The 17779-nt window shown below is 49.7% G+C and overlaps 1 protein-coding gene across 2 annotated transcripts in view; it reads right to left on the bottom strand.

Moving 5' to 3' along the window:
* FAT2 (FAT atypical cadherin 2) overlaps positions 1 to 17779 on the bottom strand; it is an 84161-nt gene that overhangs the window by 49863 nt on the left and 16519 nt on the right. The window contains exons 1-5 of one of the 2 annotated variants that reach the window (XM_047850075.1): positions 14762 to 14827; positions 9463 to 12745; positions 6861 to 7175; positions 1794 to 1852; positions 109 to 420 (exon numbers count right to left, since the gene is read on the bottom strand). In XM_047850075.1, coding sequence (XP_047706031.1) covers positions 109 to 420; positions 1794 to 1852; positions 6861 to 7175; positions 9463 to 12724 — 3948 coding nt within the window. In that variant the 5' untranslated portion in view covers positions 12725 to 12745; positions 14762 to 14827. Of the gene's footprint in view, positions 1 to 108; positions 421 to 1793; positions 1853 to 6860; positions 7176 to 9462; positions 12746 to 14761; positions 14828 to 17779 lie in introns of those variants that run through there. The other variant, XM_047850082.1, reaches the window with a different exon arrangement.

Below are 17779 nucleotides of genomic sequence, written 5' to 3'. Positions count from 1 at the left end.
TGTCTCCCTTCTCTTGTATCCTCAAAGAAAATCCCTAACCAGTTATGACACTCCTCCCACTGCGGCCTCCACCCCCCCCCCCCCCACACACACACACACACCACTCACTGTTAGGATGTTGTACTCTCTGGCTGTGAAGGTGTTGCTGGATGACACCATGCCTGTGGCTGGGTCGATGCTGAAGCTCCCCTCATCACTCTCCTCGATACTGTAGGTGACCCTGCCATTGAGACCCTCATCAGGGTCTGAAGCCACCAGCCTGTACACAGGCCCAGGGGTTGCTGGGCTCAGCCTCTCTGGAAGGCGGACATTGAAGAGTTTGTGGGAGAACACGGGGGGGTTGTCATTGACATCTAAGATGTGGACCACCACCCTGGAGGTGGACTTTAAGGAGGGCTCCCCGTTGTCCAGCACAGTCACCTGGGTACAGAATGGAGTATGAATTGCCAAGTGCAAAGCAGTGAATATGCATCACCACCCACTGCAACCCTTCTGCTATCCCTGCCTTGCACAGCCTGGAAACATGAGCCAGGCTGTGTTTTGGTATATACTTGTGATTTTCATTATCATAACTTCACCTACTTGGAACCCAGCTCTCTGGTGACCTCGCCCATGGGAAAGCCAGCAAGAACAGAGAAGCCGGAAAGAATTGGAAGAAAACAAAGCCACAGAGGCTCTAGAGAAAAGCTCATGTTCTTTACTCAGGAGGCCCATGGGCCATTTCTCGGAGACCATTTACTTTTTATTTGCTTGTAATTCTCATAAGCTTTGTTCTCTGGTTTCCTTAAGCTACTGGAGGTTAGAAAAAAAACAAATGGGAAGATGTTTATGAAGGAGTGGGTGGTACCTTTTGAGTCAGACATGCCGACCGATGCATGAAATAAAATCCAGGGCAAGAGAAAAGGCACTAACTACTAAAACAACTTCAGAATCAAGGGCTATTTCATGTAGGGGCAAATCGTCCCACGCATCAAGGGCCCCGAGGGCATCATACAAGATAGGACATTTCCACTCTAAGTGGTTCTGAATTTTTAAAATATTTTGGTGTTTGAAGAGAAATACCTCTGCTGACCTAGGGAGAATGCTTGGTCCCTAGAAGGCCGTTTAGCAACTGCTTACTAATAATACCTGTCTCTTTCAAAGGGGAGGTGCAGAGCCTGAAAGCATAGAAGGCCAGTTTATTTCAATTCTGCTGAAGGAATGTGTGTCCCTCCCACCTGATGTCTTTAAGACTGGAAGAGATGCCCGTTCATCAGTTATGGATAGCTCCAGAGGGGGCATAAGTAGATTCCTTCTGATTTACTCCATTCTGGGTCAAGACTGATTCCTCTTGTTGGAACGGGCACCAGGGATGTTTACGTGATTTTACAAACATCCTAGAGCCCACAGATCTAGAGAACAAAGGTCTGGGCTTTCATCTGGGTCTGTACTGACCTAGTGCTTGACCTTGGGCATAGGGATGGGCTGGAAACCAGACTCAACAAGTACACAGCATGTGTGTACCACTCCCTATTCCTGCACTCACCACAGACATTACTAATCAATCAGCGCTTCCTGCCCAGCCCAGACACGGTTTCAGATTCCTTCCCTTCCCAGTGCTGGAGAGCCAGGAAAGACCCTGAGAGTCTTCACCACCAACCACAGCAAGACTCAGCTTAAGAAACTCCTCCGCCCTGAGCCTCAGTCACATTACTTGGAGATGCGCGTGTGGCCCCAAGGCCTGGCTCAGCTTCTGCTTGGCCTCCTTCAGGAGGTTTTTGAATCCAGTGAATGAGTTCACCACCATTACTCACCTCCAGGATGTGTTCATCCTTGTTCTCTCTGTCCAGCTGCCGGGCTGTGGATAGGAGACCTGGGGGAGAAGTGGAAGGAGGGACACCTGAGCAAAGGGCTCTCAGGGCCACTTTATTGAGAGTGTGTTCATGGATACATTTAAATCCTAGGGCAGAATTTTTCTGGTCTTTGGAGAGCAAAGGCATTAAGGGGAAATGGGGCCCTGAAGGAGGAGAAGGGGAAGTGAGGAAGGAGAGTACAGCAGAGACCATGGGATCCGCAGGTGTTCCCACCTACGTCCAGCTTTCACCATTAGAAAGGATGCTGTGGGGGCACCTGGGTGGCTCAATTGGTTAAGCATCTGACTCGATTTTGGCTCAGGTCATGATCTCATGGCTTGTGAGTTCGAACCCCACATTGGGCTCTTCGCTGACAGTGCAGAGCCTGCTTGGGATTCTGTCTCTCTGTCTCTCTCTCTGCCCCTGCCCCACTCGCTCTCTCTGTCTCTCTCTCAAAATAAATAAATAAACTTAAAAAAAAGAAATAGTAAAAAAAAAAGGGGGGGGGAGGGATCTGTGTGCAATGTATTATTGGGGGCTTGGGGGCGGGGAGGCAGCTTGTGTCCCCTGGCTCCTCTCAGCTTGCCTGTAAGTTGAGGAAGGTGGATTTGGGTATCTGTGAATCTAGTTTTGATTTCCTGTGGCACTATGGCTACAAACTGCAGGCATCTGAGGCCAGAGAGGAGAGAAAATGCCAGCTGTCTACGGCCATCAGGAAAGTCAAGATGGAGGTGATGCTACAGGTGATGCATCAGCACTGGGTAGGAAAGGTCTCTTGAATGAAAGCAGAGCAGGCAGGGGTCAGTGGGTCATCTGAAACTTTCAGCAAGTTTTTTTTTTAATCTTGTTTAGGCAATTAAATGATGGAGTCATGGAATGAAGTGTGAGGAAGGGGGCTCAGTGAGGGGAGAGGGGATCTGGTACTGGGTGGAGACTCCCGGTGCTGGAAATGGGAGCATGTGTGAGGAGTGGCCTCTGTTAGAGAAGTGTTACTGCCTTGTGAGGTAGAACCAAGTCACCCTGACTTCTTCTTCCCTGGCTGAGGGCAGGCATGGGGGGGGGGGGGGTGGAGCAGAGAAGGTTCCTGGAAAGCCCCACAGCTAAAGGCCCTTCCAGTCAGGGAAGAAAGACACACTTCTCTGGGCCAGTGTGAATATTGTCCCAGGTCACTGCACTCAGCTCATCCCCAAGCTGAGGGGCCTGACGGGGAAGGGCCCAGGATCCCGGGCCCCCCAGGAAGAGTGCAGGGACGAAAGGGCCTCAGCTAGTAAACCTTCCTTCTGGCTCAGTCCTGGCTTTCCTCCTGCTTCTCTCTCTCCATCCCCTCTTGTCCCTTTCTCTCCTCTCCTCTCTCTCTCTCTCTCTCATTTATCCCTCACCGTCCTCCTTCTCTCTTCCTTACCCCTCTCTTCCTCTCTTCCCTCCCCTTATTTACCTCTCTGAATATCCGACATTGTCTGTCTCTGGTTTTTCTTCTCTCTCTCTCTCTCCCTTGTCTCACCACCGCATCCCCAGACCTTCTAAGGGCCAGTGTCCCTGGAATTGCTGCCTATGGCTTCCTGGATCATTGCCTCTGCCGTCAGCCTCATCCTTCTCTCTGAGGTCAGCGTCAGGATTCCCAGGGAGTGCCTTGTAGAATGGGGACATGGCAAAGCCGCCCCCATGGGTCCTGTGTGAGGATCCTTCCTGGCATGAGGTGGACCCTCGTCATTTCTCCTCCCCAAACAAATGTTTCCCATCACCCATCTCAGGCCCATCTTTGACTTTCCTCTCCCTCATCCAGTGATTCTCCAACACCTGTTGATTCCACCTCTAATGGATTCCAGATCCTTCTACTCCATTCACCCTGCCCTACCACAGTCTAGATCTTACTCCAACCACCTTTGCAGCTCCCTCTCCTTCAGGGTCCCAACAGCCAACACTCCTCCGTGTCCAGCTCTGTATAGATCTATATTGATTAACTCACTTAATCTTTACGATTACACAGGAGGTAGCTATCATCATGTCCATTTTACTGGTGGGAAAAGTCAGGCATAAAGCAGCTGAGTAACTTTACCTACCTCTTGCAGTTACTACGTGAGGGAAATTGGGGCATATTGGTGGCCCAGAGGGTTAAACATCTGCCTGACCCTTGATTTTTGGCTCAGGTCATGATCTCATGGTTCATGAGATCAAGCCCTGCATCAGGCTCTGTGCTGACAGTGTGGAGCCTGCTTGGGATTCTCTCTCTCTCTCTCTCTCTCTCTCTCTCTCTCTCTCTCAAAAATAAATAAATAAACAAACATTTTTTAAATTAAAAAAATAAGTAGGAGGAATGGGATCTGCATTTAGACAATTGCCCTACTTGCTGTCCCTTCCTCCCTGCTGGCTATTGCTCCAGTCGCTCTCCTTGCCCAGGTGTCCTTGCAGACTGCTGTCAGTCCTTCTCACCCTTCAGCTCAGCATGGCCACCCCTGCTCCATGAAGCTGTGGCTACTGCACCACACTGAGCAACTCTCCCTCTCCTCTGGGTGGCTGTGGCACCGCATCTACACATATCTTACGATGGGCTCGTTCGCACTGGCTCTCTAGTTTTTTATACCCAGATCTTCATGCTCTTGATGGGTTGAATTCCTCAAGGCCCCAAACTGTGTTTAATTATCTTCACATCTCAACACAGCACACAGTTTAAATGCTTCATGAGGGCAGACACCTTTAAACATTTGTTGAACAAAGGAATGAAGCTTGGGCTTCACTAGAGATGGCCGATGCTGGCAGAGATTCATTCATTAATGACTCTCTTATTTCTTGAGGTCCTACTGTGTGCTAGGCACTGAAGATATTAAAGAAGGAAAAAACAATCAAGGTTCCTTTTCTAGAAAGCCTTTGAAGTTTAGTGGAGGACATAGATAATTAATGGAATAATCACACACATGAATATAATGTTCTATGATAAGTGTTTAAAAAAGAAAGGAGTAAGGGCCCCTGGGTGGCTCAGTCAGTTGAGCGTCCAACTTCGGCTCAGGTCATGATCTCATGGCTGATGAGTTCGAGCCCCGTGTCAGGCCCTGTGCTGACAACTCAGAGCCTGGAGCCTGCCTCAGATTCTGTCTCTGTCTTTCTCTGCCCCTCCTCTGCTCACGCACTGTCTCTCTCTCTCTAATACAAATGAACATTAAAAAAAATGTTTTTTAAAAAAGTAGACTGAGCTGGGAGATGTATTATAGTGTCAGGAAAAACTGTAAAGAAAGAATGGCTGGGCTGGGATCTGAAAGAGGAGTGGGAGTTAGCCAGACTAAAGGAAAGGAAAAGGAACTTCTGGAAGAAAGAACAGTGTATGCAAAGGCCATGTGTCAGGAGAGGGCACGGACTGAAACAGGCCATGTCGTCGGAACCAGAGTGGTAGGAGAAGAAAGGCAGGATGAGCCCGAAAGGTCCACAGAGACAATGTCAGACGCAGTGTGGGAGACATGGCAGGATCTGGCTTTATCTTAAGGATGTGGGGGAACCATTCAAAGTATCCAGGCAGGGAAATGGGATGATGTAATGGTGGTGATAAGAAAGGGTGGCTGGGGCCTCCACTCCTGACTTATTATTTTATTTTTAAATGTTCGTGCTGGTTAAAATGTCTTCTCCTCAACTGCAGGAAGACTAAGGACATCTCTGTTCTCTGGGGCATTTTGCCAGACCCTGTGTCAGGGAACTGTTGACAGTAAACAGGATGGGGATTTGGAAGACATTGAGAAGCCAATGCCTTCGGTGAGAGACCTCTTCTCTCTTCTGCAAGGTCGGGGGGGTGGGGGTGGGGGACAGGATGGGCCCAGTGAGAGCCAGCTTAGGCCTGTTTTCCAGGGTGAAAGGATCCTTCTTAAAGGACTAATCCATTCCTTGAGATCAAAGGTTAACAGGAAAGGCTCCAAACAAATGTCCCTGTGCAAATAGATACTTGCGTCCTCCACCCACCGTCTGTCCCAGGACTTCCAGCCTCTTGCTCCTCCTCATTTCCTTCTGTCTTAAGGATGGGGAGCTAGTTTCTCCCTTTCCACCTCCTCCAATCTCGCCAGGGTTCTGTCCTTCCAAGAATGAATTATTGGAGCCAGAGAATAGGATCTTGGGTTCGGAGGAGATAGCGTCTGCCCTCTCTGCTATCATATCGCTGTCCATCCTCTAAGAGAAAGATGTGGCTTTGGAGACATATCAACAGCAGCGGGAGCTGGCTCTCAAATTCCAACAGCGACAGGAGCCAGGCAGGTAGCCTCAGTTCGAGAAGCAGGCTGAGGGTAGCACAAGAGGGAGGAGGGGCCCATGGGGACCAGAGGACAGGCACCTGCTCTGCATGGAGAGCTGCTGTTGGCTTCAGGTAGTTGAGGCCCTGTGCAAATGTGAGCTCAGTGTGGCCAGATCTCCTAGTTCTTTACGATCCACCGGAAATCTGGAGTGTTTTATGGAGTTTTCTAATTTTTAAACGCTGGCAACAACTTGAAAAATCATTGTTTAAGACTTGCACAAGCCAAACAAAACACCTTTGTGGTCTATGAACCACCCACCGTCTTGCCCCAGATGGCCTTGGGCCAAGGATAGATGTTTGTGAGATGGTTGACTCTACTGGAGTGGATCTCCACTGCCACCGCTCTGTGGGCAGGCTTGAGATCGGTTTAGAACTAGGGTTAAGAGATTGGATCTGTGGCTGTGACTCGGGGGAGGGGTCAGTTTGGGAGCACTCAGAGATCTGAAATAGTCCCAGCGTGTCCACCCAGGCATCCTGCTTAGCTTTCCTAGGCCCCAAGGAAAGAAAGCCAATATATTCTTGTTTTCCCAGAGAGATAGACTGCACGGCAGTGGTTCTCAAACTTAGCACCCCTGAGAATCCCCCGGATATTTTGTTAAATAAAAGATGGGTTTCTAGGCCCCGGCCTGTGGTAAGGTGGGGCCTGAGAATTTGAATTGCTAACACGTGGGCAGGTGATGCTGAGGATGCTGGTCCAAGACCAAACTGTGGAAAGCACTGTGGTAGAGACTCCTATTCAGCCAGATTCCTGAGGTCCTTACCTGTGAGCGGGTGAAGAACAAAGAATCCCATATTGTTCCCACCGGTGATGTTGAAGGTCAGCTTCCCTTTGGAGCTGGAGTCCGGGTCCCAGGCATCCAGCTGAAGCACAGAGGTGTGCAGGGGGGCATCCTCCTGGACGGAGGGGTAGAACACCGGCCTGGACATCCGGGGTGGGTTGTCGTTGACATCCGTAACCTCAATGTAGACTTCGGTTACGGAAGAGAGAGGTATGGAACCTCTGTCCACTGCCAGTACTGTCAGCCAGTAGCAGGACACAGATTCTCGGTCCAGGGGTGCCAGAGTCTGGATCATACCTAGGGACAGTCGAGCACCAAACCCCAAATCTTTTAGAGCTCACAGTAGCTTTCAGAATCACTTTACCTAACGGTCCCCAGGCGATACTGTGGAAACAGGAGTGTTCCACAGGAAAAGGGACCTGCTGTCGATGTGGTGTGGGAGCTGCTGAGTTAAACGCATGCAAGTCGTAGCCTTGCTGTAGAGCCTCTCAGAACCGTTCTCTGCTAAGATAAGCCCGTGACAGTTGTCCTTAAACTGGTTCCTTCAAGTTTCAAATAGTATAGATACCCATTTAAAGGTTAGGGATCTGATGACTAAATTGCTGTTCCCCTTTCCAGCATCCTTATGATTCTAGAGACCTCACTTCATGCCTCAGTTTGCTCGCTCCACAGATTGCTTACTATGGGCCAGCACTGTTCTAGAAGTCGAGAGTCCGACAGTGAGCACAAGAGGGGTGCACCCTAAGTTCTCATGGGTCACACTCAGCCGGAAGGACTTGTGCCAGAGGACAAGACCCATGCTCACAGCTGTCATGGGGCAGAGCGGAAGGAATCTCACTGTTTTGTCAGCTGGAGGGACGAAGGTCCAGAGAGAGAACATGATTTGATCAACATCGTGTAGCAAGTGGGCCTGAAGAGCAGAGTCTCTTTTAACTGACTCTCAGTCTAATGCTCTTTCTACCACATCACCCTGCCCTTCACCCTGGAAATAAATCACCCATCAGATTGTAAGCTCTTTGAGGACAGTGACCTACCTTTATTCACCTGGGACCTCCCCCAAGGTGTCACTCTCAGAATCTCACAAGCAGAAGGTGCTTGTGAGTGTTTGGTGAATTGCACTTATTTTCTATGAAGCTTTAAAAGGAATAAATAGGGAAGTTCAGTCAGTTAAGCATCCAGTTCTTGATTTCAGCTTGGGTCATGATCTCTCGGTTCGTGAGTTTGAGCCCTGGGTTGGGCTCTGTACTTACAGTGCGGAGCCTGCTTGGGATTCATTCTCTCTCTCTCTCTCTCTCTCTCTCCCAAAATAAATAAATAAACTTGGGGTGCCTGGTTGGCTCATTTGGTAAAGTGTCTGACTTCAGCTCAGGTCATGATCTCATGGTTCATGAGTTTGAGCCCCGAGTCGGGCTCTGTGCTGACAGCTCAGAGCCTGAAGTCTACTTCGGATTCTGTGTCTCCCTCACTCTTTGCTCTTCCCCTGCTTGTTCTGTCTCTGTCTCTCAAAAAGAAATAAACGTTAAAAATTTTTTTCTAAATAAATAAATAAACTTTAAAAAAGGGAGTAAATAAGCTGGTGCCAACTTTTTGGAGGGTAATATGGAAATTATGTATTAACATTGAAAATATGCATTATCCTTTGACCCAGCAACTGCATTTTTAAGAGTTTTCCCTATAGAGACTCATGCATATGAGTAAAAGTATATGATCAAGGATGTTACAGCTAGATGATAGAATAAAATGCAGCCATTAAAAAAGAAGGAAAAATATAGGTACTGATACATAAGAGATCCTGGTGTTATGTTATGTGAAAAACAAAGTGTTGCAGAATTAGTGTCTTTTGTATGATTTTCTCATATAATAAAATGAACAGTGATAAAATGTCAGACACAAAGAAGAAAAATTTACAAGATTATAGACCAAATTGTTAATAAGGATTATATCTAGGGAGATGGGACACACACAAAAAAAAACATTCATATTTAGGGGCATCTGGATGGTTCACTCAGTTGAACGCCCAGCTCTTGATTTCAGCTCAGGTCATGATCCCAGGCTTGTGGAATCGAGCCCTGCATTGGGCTCTGCACTGAGCCTGGAGACAGATTGAGATTTTCTCTCCCTCCCCCTTTGCCCCTCTCCCCCACTCTCTCTCTCTCTCAAAAAATTTTTTTAAACATTCATTTTTAAATTATATATAAAAATTTATAGCCATGATGCATTACTTTTATAAGCATATGCATATACTGTATGTTTATGTGTGTGTATAAGTATACACACAAATGCTAGTGAGATGGTTGATTTGACTTCAATGGATACACACACACACACACACACACACAGACACATGCGTGCGTGCGCACATATACACACACACACACACACACACACACACATATATATATATATATATCTCCAATATGATAAAGATTAATTTAAAATAAAATAAAAGGGACAAGAAGGAGAGTCCCTATTTATTGCCTTTTCTCTTTAGCCTGGAGCCTGTCTTCTTTCAGGACAGCCCCTGATCCCCTTAGGCCCATCCTCTCCAAGCACCTGGCACTCCCATCCACCCCACTCCCAGTACCTGTGTCTTTGTTGATGCTAAAGGCTGCAAGACTGGTGCCAGCCCTCAGGAAGTACTGGAGCTCCCCATCCAAGCCACCATCATCATCGTGGGCGGCCACTACCATCACCTGCGTTCCCGAGGGACTGTTCTCCTGCACCTGGCCCTGGTGCACAAAGGAGGCAAAGCGGGGAGGGTGGAGATTCTCATTCACATCCAAGACTATCACTTCCACGTGGCAGAGGGTCCTGCGGGCCAGGGGCCGCCCACTGTCACTGGCCCACAGGCTCAGATTGTATCCAGCCCGCCTCTCAAAGTCCAGCTCTCTCTCCAGACTGAGCGCGCCAGTCATCGGGTCCACCTGGAAGGTCCCGTGGGCATCATCCAACAGGACATAACGCACTTCTCCCGCAGGGCCCACGTCAGGATCGGAGGCATCCAGAAACGTTAGAACAGTCCCAGGGGGCAGATCCTCTGGGACTTTCAGGCTGCTGAGTTCCGTGATACACTGAGGAGAGTTGTCATTGGCATCTTCCAATGTGATTTTCAGGTCAGTGACAGAGAAGAGCTGGTGGCCCTTCCTGGGCTGATCCCTGGCTTCCACCTTGAGTATATATTGTGGCTCTGATTCCCGGTCCAGGTGTCCTGTGACAGCCAGCTCCCCAGTGAGGGGATGGAGGGAGAACTTCTCTGTGGGGCTTAGCAGAGTGTAGCGAACCCTCCCATTGTCATCGGAATCGGCGTCTTTTGCTTTCAACTCGGCAATTGTGGTTCCAACTTCTGTGTTCTCCGAGACGGTTATCTGGTACCCACCAGGAGGAAATCTGGGGGCATTGTCATTCCAGTCTTTCACATTCACTGTCAGCAGCTTCCAGGATGACTTCTGGGGAGTGCCCAAGTCATACACTGTTACATTGAGGATGTAGAAACGGGTGGCTTCATAGTCCAAAGGGGCAGCTACCGTGAGCAGCCCTGTCTCCAGCTCAATGTCAAAGCAGCCCTCGTCGTTGCCGTCTGCAATCACATAGACCAGTTTGCCATTAAATCCAGTATCAGGGTCAGTGGCTGCCAGGCGGGCCAGGGAGGTGTTGACAGGAACACGTTCAAGGATGTCAATGGACTGTGGGAAGTGGTCCTCAAACTGGGGCGTGTGATGATTGATCTGATATGCACTTAAGGAAATGAAGTCCTCATCACTGGAGTCCTGGTTCTGAAACCCAACAGAATGGAGGATGGCCTTTGTGAAATGTGTCAATACTCCTGTTTTATCACATGTTACAGGGACCTCAAAACGAGGATCTTTCACTACAGTAACATTCAAAGTTGTGGGTGAGGCATAGTGTTTCCCATCTGAGGCTGTAATTTTCAGGGAGTAGTTGATGGGTTGACCAGTAGTAGTATGATTCATAAAAGAGCGCTTGAGGGATATCACTCCAGAGAAATGGTTTAGATCAAAATACCCTAGTTCATTGCCTGACACAAACTCGTATTTTAGGTTCTGCAGCTCGTCCACATCTATAGCGGACACAGTCATTAGTGATTTTCCTACCGGCCAGTCTTCGTGGATAGACCCAGTGCAGTTGACTTGCTCAAACATAGGCTTGTTGTCATTCAAGTTCTTGAGCCTCAGAGAAATAGACACTTCCTTTTCCTGGCGAAATGGGGACCCCCAGTCTGATGCCCGCACCCGGAAGGTATAAATTCTTTTCATGAGCTCATAGTCCATGGGTTTGGAGGTGGAGATAATCCCCAGGTAAGGGTCAATAGAGAAGGGCACAGCTTTCGGACGAGTGATGGAATAGGTGATATATCCGTTCTCCCCATGATCCCGGTCTGTGGCAGTAACTGTCAGAATGCTGGTGCCTGGAGGGATGTTCTCATCAAAGGTGCCATCATAGGAGGACCTGTTGAAGATGGGGGCATGGTTGTTACAGTCCACTATATCAATGACCACGGTGGTGGAGGCCAGCCCCGGTGAGGTTCTGATGTGTAGCTGGTAGTGGGCTCGGTCATGGAAGTCCCTGAGCTTCGTGGTGGTGATGAGCCCAGTGCGAGCATTAAGTTTGAACCCTGCACTCTCTGGGGACGGCTTTAGAACATACTGCAGGTTGGGGAAGGCTCGGGTTACTTTCACCATCACCACGCGGCTGCCAGGCGGGGAAAACTCACTGAGCCGCACTCTGTAAACAGCCCTCTCAAATTTGAGGGAGGCCAGTTTGGAAGGGGGTAGGTGGAAGCCCCTGATCTGGGAATGAGAAGAAGGCCCGCTCCCACTCCTGGCCTGCAGGCTGAGGTTGAATCCATGAAGGTGCTCCAGCCAGTTGATGTCTTTGACAGACACCAAACTGAACTCACTGCTGCGGGCGTAAGACTTGATGGCTTTGAAGTACTTTCCAGGGTCACCCCCAACTATCTCTAGCGAGTCCACTTCGGCGCCGGAGCTATTTGCGTCTACCATGACGGTGGCGTAGGTGGCACCCTCCTTGCTGTCCAGTGGAGCCACCACCACCGAGGTGATGGCCGGGGGCTTCCTGAGGGCAGGCTCCACATGGATGACCAGGGCAGCCAGATTGCCAAACCCGTTGCCCTCTGAGATTTTCCGCATGCGGTCCACAGCCAGCACCTGGAGCTCGTACCTCCCTCGCCAGGTGACGTTGAGCTTCCCAGCCAAGGTGACCACGCCGCTGGTGGGATGGATGGCGAACGTCTCCGACCTTGTGTTGAAGGCATAGTAGAACTTGGCATTCTGGCCCAGATCCGCATCTGTGGCGGTCACCTTGCAGATGGGGCTCTTGAGGGGCATGTCCTCAGAGATGGTGACTCGGTATGAAGGTGGGGAGAAGAGGGGCTTTAGGTCATTCTGGTCCAGGATGTGGACCACCACCCGGGTCAACGCTTCTAACTCCAAGGTCTTCTCCGTGGCTTGGATGATGAGGGTGTAGCTGTCTCGCACCTCCCTGTTCAGAAGGGCCGTGTTACTGCTCTTTGTTCTTATTCTCAGAAAGCAGAAGTCACCCACCACGTACTCCTCTGTTTTAAACACATTGGCCATGTCCCCGGAGATGATCCGGTACCGCACTGCCCACTGGGGCTCGGCGAGGTAAATGCCCATTTTCACGGAGCTCTCCACGTAGGTCTTGGGGGCAGAGTTTTCGTAGATGGTCGCATTATAAAGAGAGTGTGTGAAGCGCCAGGCGGAGGAGGAGGGGATCCCTTCTCGGGGCTTCTCACAGGTTGTACAGCGGAGCAAGAAAATGACAAAGCCCAAGAAGGCAATAATCATGATGGAAAAACTCCTGAAGCCCTACGCACAAAAAAAAAAAAAAAAAAAAAAAAAGTATGAGTTAGTAAAGAAATGGTTCCTACTGCGATGGTTCTTAGCTGGGATGATTTTGCCCCACAGGGGACACTTGGCAATGTCTGAAGACACCGTTAGCCATCCCAGCTTGTTGGGGAGGATGCTACTGGCATCTGTGGATCGAGGCTGGGGTGCTTCTAAACACCCTGCAACACACAGGACAGCCCCCCAACAACAACTAATGATCCAGCCCCAAATGTCAATAGTGCTCAGTTTGAGATACCTGTTAGTGTATCTAAACACTAACAGACTAATTTAAATGCTTTCTCAGGGGTAACTAGAAGATACAACGTAGTCCTGACCACTTGACTCCTTTTCCCAAAGAACCTTCAATGGCTCCCCAGTGATGGTGGGATAATTTCAACCAGGTACCCAAGTTTAGCAATCTGTCTCTAAGTACGTCCTACAAGACCCCATCCATCAAGGTGGAGCTCCAGCCAAAGTGAGTTGCGTCTGCATGTGCAGGGGCTGCAGAAAAAAACAAAGTGACCGAGATCACAAGGCTGGCCTCCGGTTGGTTGGCCATCAGCCCTGGTTCCACTGCTTCCCAGCTGGGTGATTTTCTGCTCGGGTTATTTGACCTCTGTGAGCCTCGGTTTCCTCTTCTGTAGAATGGGGGTAAGGATATTATCTACCTCATTGTATTGGTGTGGAAATTAAGTGAAACAACAAAGGTAAATGACCCAGTGGGGGTGCCTGGGACATAGAAATTGTAACATAATATTGGCTATTATCGGTAATAGGCAACTCAGTTTCATCAAGGGAAGGGAGCCACCCAGGGCCTTATGAGTAGATAGAGGCAAAGCAAGAATTTGACCTGGGGCTCCTTGCATTAAAGGCCAGGACTGCTTCTTCCACCCCAGACTCACCTGCCCCTGTCCCACTGCTAGTCCCTTTGGACAGAGCCCGATTCTGACTCATCTTGTAACTCCCAACCCCCTGGAATGTCAGAGCTATAATGGGCTTTGAGACACAGAGTTCTGACCCCACTCCTCGTGCATAGATGGGGAAGCAGAGTCCCAGAGGGGGGACGTGTCTTGCCCCCTTTCACATAGTGGGGGGCCTGGAAAGAACTAGTCCCTAATAATTGTTGAACTGGCCACGAACGAGTGCTTCGCCCCTCTAAGACCTGCCGCGTTTCCCATTGTGTCCTGTGCCGTTTCCCGCACGACTTGTCCCTGAACTCCAGCCTGAGTTCAAAGTGGAGGCTCATCAGGATTGAGAGGGAGAAGGGGGAAGGGGAGTAAGGGAAGGCAGAGGTTCATTGCCAAAGTGCCTTCCAGAAGCAAAGTGCGAGGCTGGACACAGCAGGCTGGTGCCGGGCCTGCCTGCCCGTGAGAGTCTTGACTCCCGGGAGCTTCTTGGCTGCCAGCCAGATGTGCAGAGCATTCCTGGAGGAAACAGGCAAGACTCGTTTTTCCAGTTGCCTTGCTCTTCAAAGACAAGGAAGAGTTAAACTCCGGGGGCAAGAGGGGAAAGGAGAGGCTTGCATCCATGCCTTTCCAGAGTCCTGAGGGAGCTGAATGGAGCTTCTTTAAGACCTGGCAGGTAGCATCCCAACATGGGAGGGAGGGTGGAAAAGTCTGCCTAACTTGGGATCCGCAAGCCTGTGACAGAAAAGAATTTGAATATGCCCCGTCCTTGCAGCCTCCCTACCACCCACCATCCTTCCCCTGAAATCCTGTTGGTGGCACCCCAGGCCCAGCTCCTCAGAGGAGAGGGGCGGGAATGGAGGCAGATTTCTACACCTGGGGTGTCTATTCCCATCCTTCCTGCCCCTCTACTCTTCCCCTTGGCATCCCCTGCACCCACAGTAGAGCTGGCCCCGGGCAAAAGCCATATTCACCCCATTCCACTCACGCATCCCTGACACAGCAAGAGGAGAGGGACCCCTGAGTCATGTGGGCCCCAAGCCCCCAGGGTGGCGTTGCTTTGGAGCCCCAAGGGAAAGGGAGTCCTTACCCCAGTCCCAGGTCCGCTCCCTCTGCAGCCCAGCGAGCCCAGGGTGCACCCAGCCTCCCGGCTCGGCCTGCCCTGTTTTGCGGAACGCTTCCTGTTCACCAGGTCAGCACCCGTGGAGGGCAGGCCCCAACAAGACACGCTGCTCAGCAGCTCTGCAGGCGTCTTGCAGAGATGAGCTTAGGGAAGGGAGCAGGGGCAGGGTCTCCCTGGAAGAGATAAGGCACAAAGAACATGCACCATTGGGTGGGTGGTGGGGGGGCCCAGGGCTGTGTTCAAGTTATAGGACCCACAGACCTGGTGTGCGGTTTGCTGAGGAAGGACCTCAGCAAATGTGTCTGGACATTTGCTTCCTGGCACTATTCCTGGGCAAGTGAACGGGCTTGCGGGGTGCACAGGCACGTTGGGCTCCCTGGGCTGCCCTCCCAGCCCACAGCACCTAGGACCACTGTTTCGAAATATCTTGTGAAAACACAAGTCAATTCATATCACTTCCCTTCTTAAAATTTTCCAGTGGCTTCCCATAGCATTCAGATTAAAATCTAAACTCCTTGCTATGACCTACAAGGCCCCGCACCGTGTGGACCCTGCCTGCTTTTCCAGTGATACCTCCCAGCACTCATTTTTCACCAAGCTGCAACCACATGGGCCTCCTTTCTCCTCCACAAACATACCAAACTAGAGTCTGCCTCAGGGCCTTTGCACTTGCTATTCCCCTTTACTGAAGATTCTCACATGGCTGGTTTCTTCTTGTTATCTTTCTTCTTGGCTCAGCCCAACCCATCCCTCATCCTAAGTCCCAGTTTGATGTAGCCTCCTTCTTAGCACCCTTCTTTATCACACACCCCCCCCCCCCATTTTCTTCATGGCACTTATCACTGTGCAATATGTTCTTGCTAATTTGTTTAATGACTGTCTCCTACACTAGCCACCGGGCTCCATGAAGACAGGGGCTTTGTGTATCTTATTCATGCATGAATTCTCAGTGCCTGGTACATAACTGCCAGGTACGTAACCCTACTCAATAGTTGAAAAAATGGTAGGATCCGGACTTAGGAAAAGCAATGACAGAATGACAGCTGAAAGCACCTTTAGTGATGATCTCTTCCTTTCTGAAGCTGTAAAATGAAGTCCCCCCAAAAGAAAGGGACTTGCCCAAAGTCACTGGGTAAGGACGGTAAGGACCAGAGTCAGGTTCTTTCCTCTCAACCACCTTGCCAGAAAGAGGAACCATGGCTACCTGTGAATCTGACGGTTTGGGTTCAAGTTCAAGCCCCACTGCATGCTAACTACATAACCCTGGGTAAGCTAACCTCCCCCAAACCTCTGTTTTCTCATCTAGAAGATGGGGCTGTTAAGAGAACTGCTTTCCTGGGGTTTTTATAAAGACTAAAGAAATAAGACCATGCACGTTGTTGTACTTAGCACAGTGCCTGGCCCATAGAAAAGCACTCAATAAATATTAGTTATTACTAGTTTTCAAAGCCAAGGCAGAATCAAAGCCTGAGGTTGGGGTGAGGGTGGGGTCCACTGAATCCTCTGGAGAAGGTCCAGCCTGTGCCCCAACGGAGCAGGAAGCCACGGGTCTCTGGTCGAGTCTAAGCTTGCTGGCCCAGCCACAGGCTATTCTGGTAAGCTGCGAGCAGGCGCTTGTCTGGGGTGGGGCCTCTCGTTCTTGGCTCCCCAGACTCAGAAAAAAATCTGCATGTGGGTGAATGTGCACATTTGCAAGAGAACACGCATACATACTTAGGAGGCACTTTTTGAATAGCTGTATGGGTGCATTGATTGTATGTGCCTGCTTGACAGAATGAATATGATAGGAGCAAATAAATTGGTAGCTAGGGGCTTGTGTGTGCACAGGTGTGAACAAGTGCAGGTGTGAGGTTCACGAATGGACCCTTTTAGGATATGTGTCTGAATCAAATCTTCCTCCTTGTAACTCCCAGCCCCATTTCATAGGTGGGGAAAGCGGCAGAAAGTGGTTTCCAACACACAGTTTCTGGCTGTGTGACCTTGGGCAAGTGGCTTACCTTCTCTGATTTTCATTTCTCTACTTCGTAATATCATGTTGAGAATGGACTTAGTTAATGTGCATAAATACTGAGTACAGTATGTGGCCGTTTCAACAAATATTACCCAGTACTATGACTTTTAGCAGCCAGCTCATACTATTGACGGCTGAGTTTATAGGTAATGAAAACTCTCAGATGCATTATCACACCATCCCCAATCTGTTCTTGCACAGGCTGACTTTCTCCAACTAAATGCTGTAGGGCTTTAATGAGACTACGATGCATTTCACCCTGTGCTTTAGCTCACTGCTCCGGCTTCTGAGAATCTGGATTCTAACATTCAGAAACTTGGTGGTTGTGACATCCGCGTCTTTATCCAAATCACTGGTGAAAGTCTAAGCACAAATGGGAGGAACGGTGCTCTGAGATCTTTCCTCAATTTTTTGGTTAGTGACCTCGAGTGCAATTCCGGAATGAGTCGTCTCAGAATACAGAGCTCCCTGTCACTGGGGAGTCCAGGCAGAGTCTGGGTGGCCACGTGTGAAAGATGTGCTATGCTAGAGGAATATGTGCCCTCAGGGGAGACGAGAAAAGCTCGAAAGTCCCTTCCAACTCTTACAGGTATGATTCTTTGGCCTGGACAGGCCTGTGGTCTCTATTAGACCCTAAATGAGCCCGCGAAGGCAGTGAAGGGATTTCCTCTGGCTGTGGCTGAGGCTTGCACCCTCACCGATGCTTGCTCAGTGGTCCGTGTAGCAAGTCAACCTGGTTCTTGGGAGACCTGGATCTAAAGTCATTTCTTCCCTGTGTGTCCTTGGTCAAGTCAGTCACCTGAGCCCTGTGGACCTCTTTCTTCCTCTGTAAATGATGTGCTGTGTGTTGGGTGAAGGGCTGGAGTGGATCCATGATTTCAACCCCCTCTATGGCTTTCAGGGGTGGAATCTCCTTTTTCCTAATGAAATTGTACCTGGAAACCTACCTGTAAATAGAGAAAAGCAGAGCTTCA

The sequence above is a fragment of the Prionailurus viverrinus genome, chromosome A1, assembly GCF_022837055.1.
Source record: "Prionailurus viverrinus isolate Anna chromosome A1, UM_Priviv_1.0, whole genome shotgun sequence".
Lineage (NCBI taxonomy): Eukaryota > Metazoa > Chordata > Mammalia > Carnivora > Felidae > Prionailurus > Prionailurus viverrinus.
The sequence above is the reverse complement of the archived record's forward strand: the minus strand, read 5'-3'. Positions and strand labels throughout refer to the sequence as shown.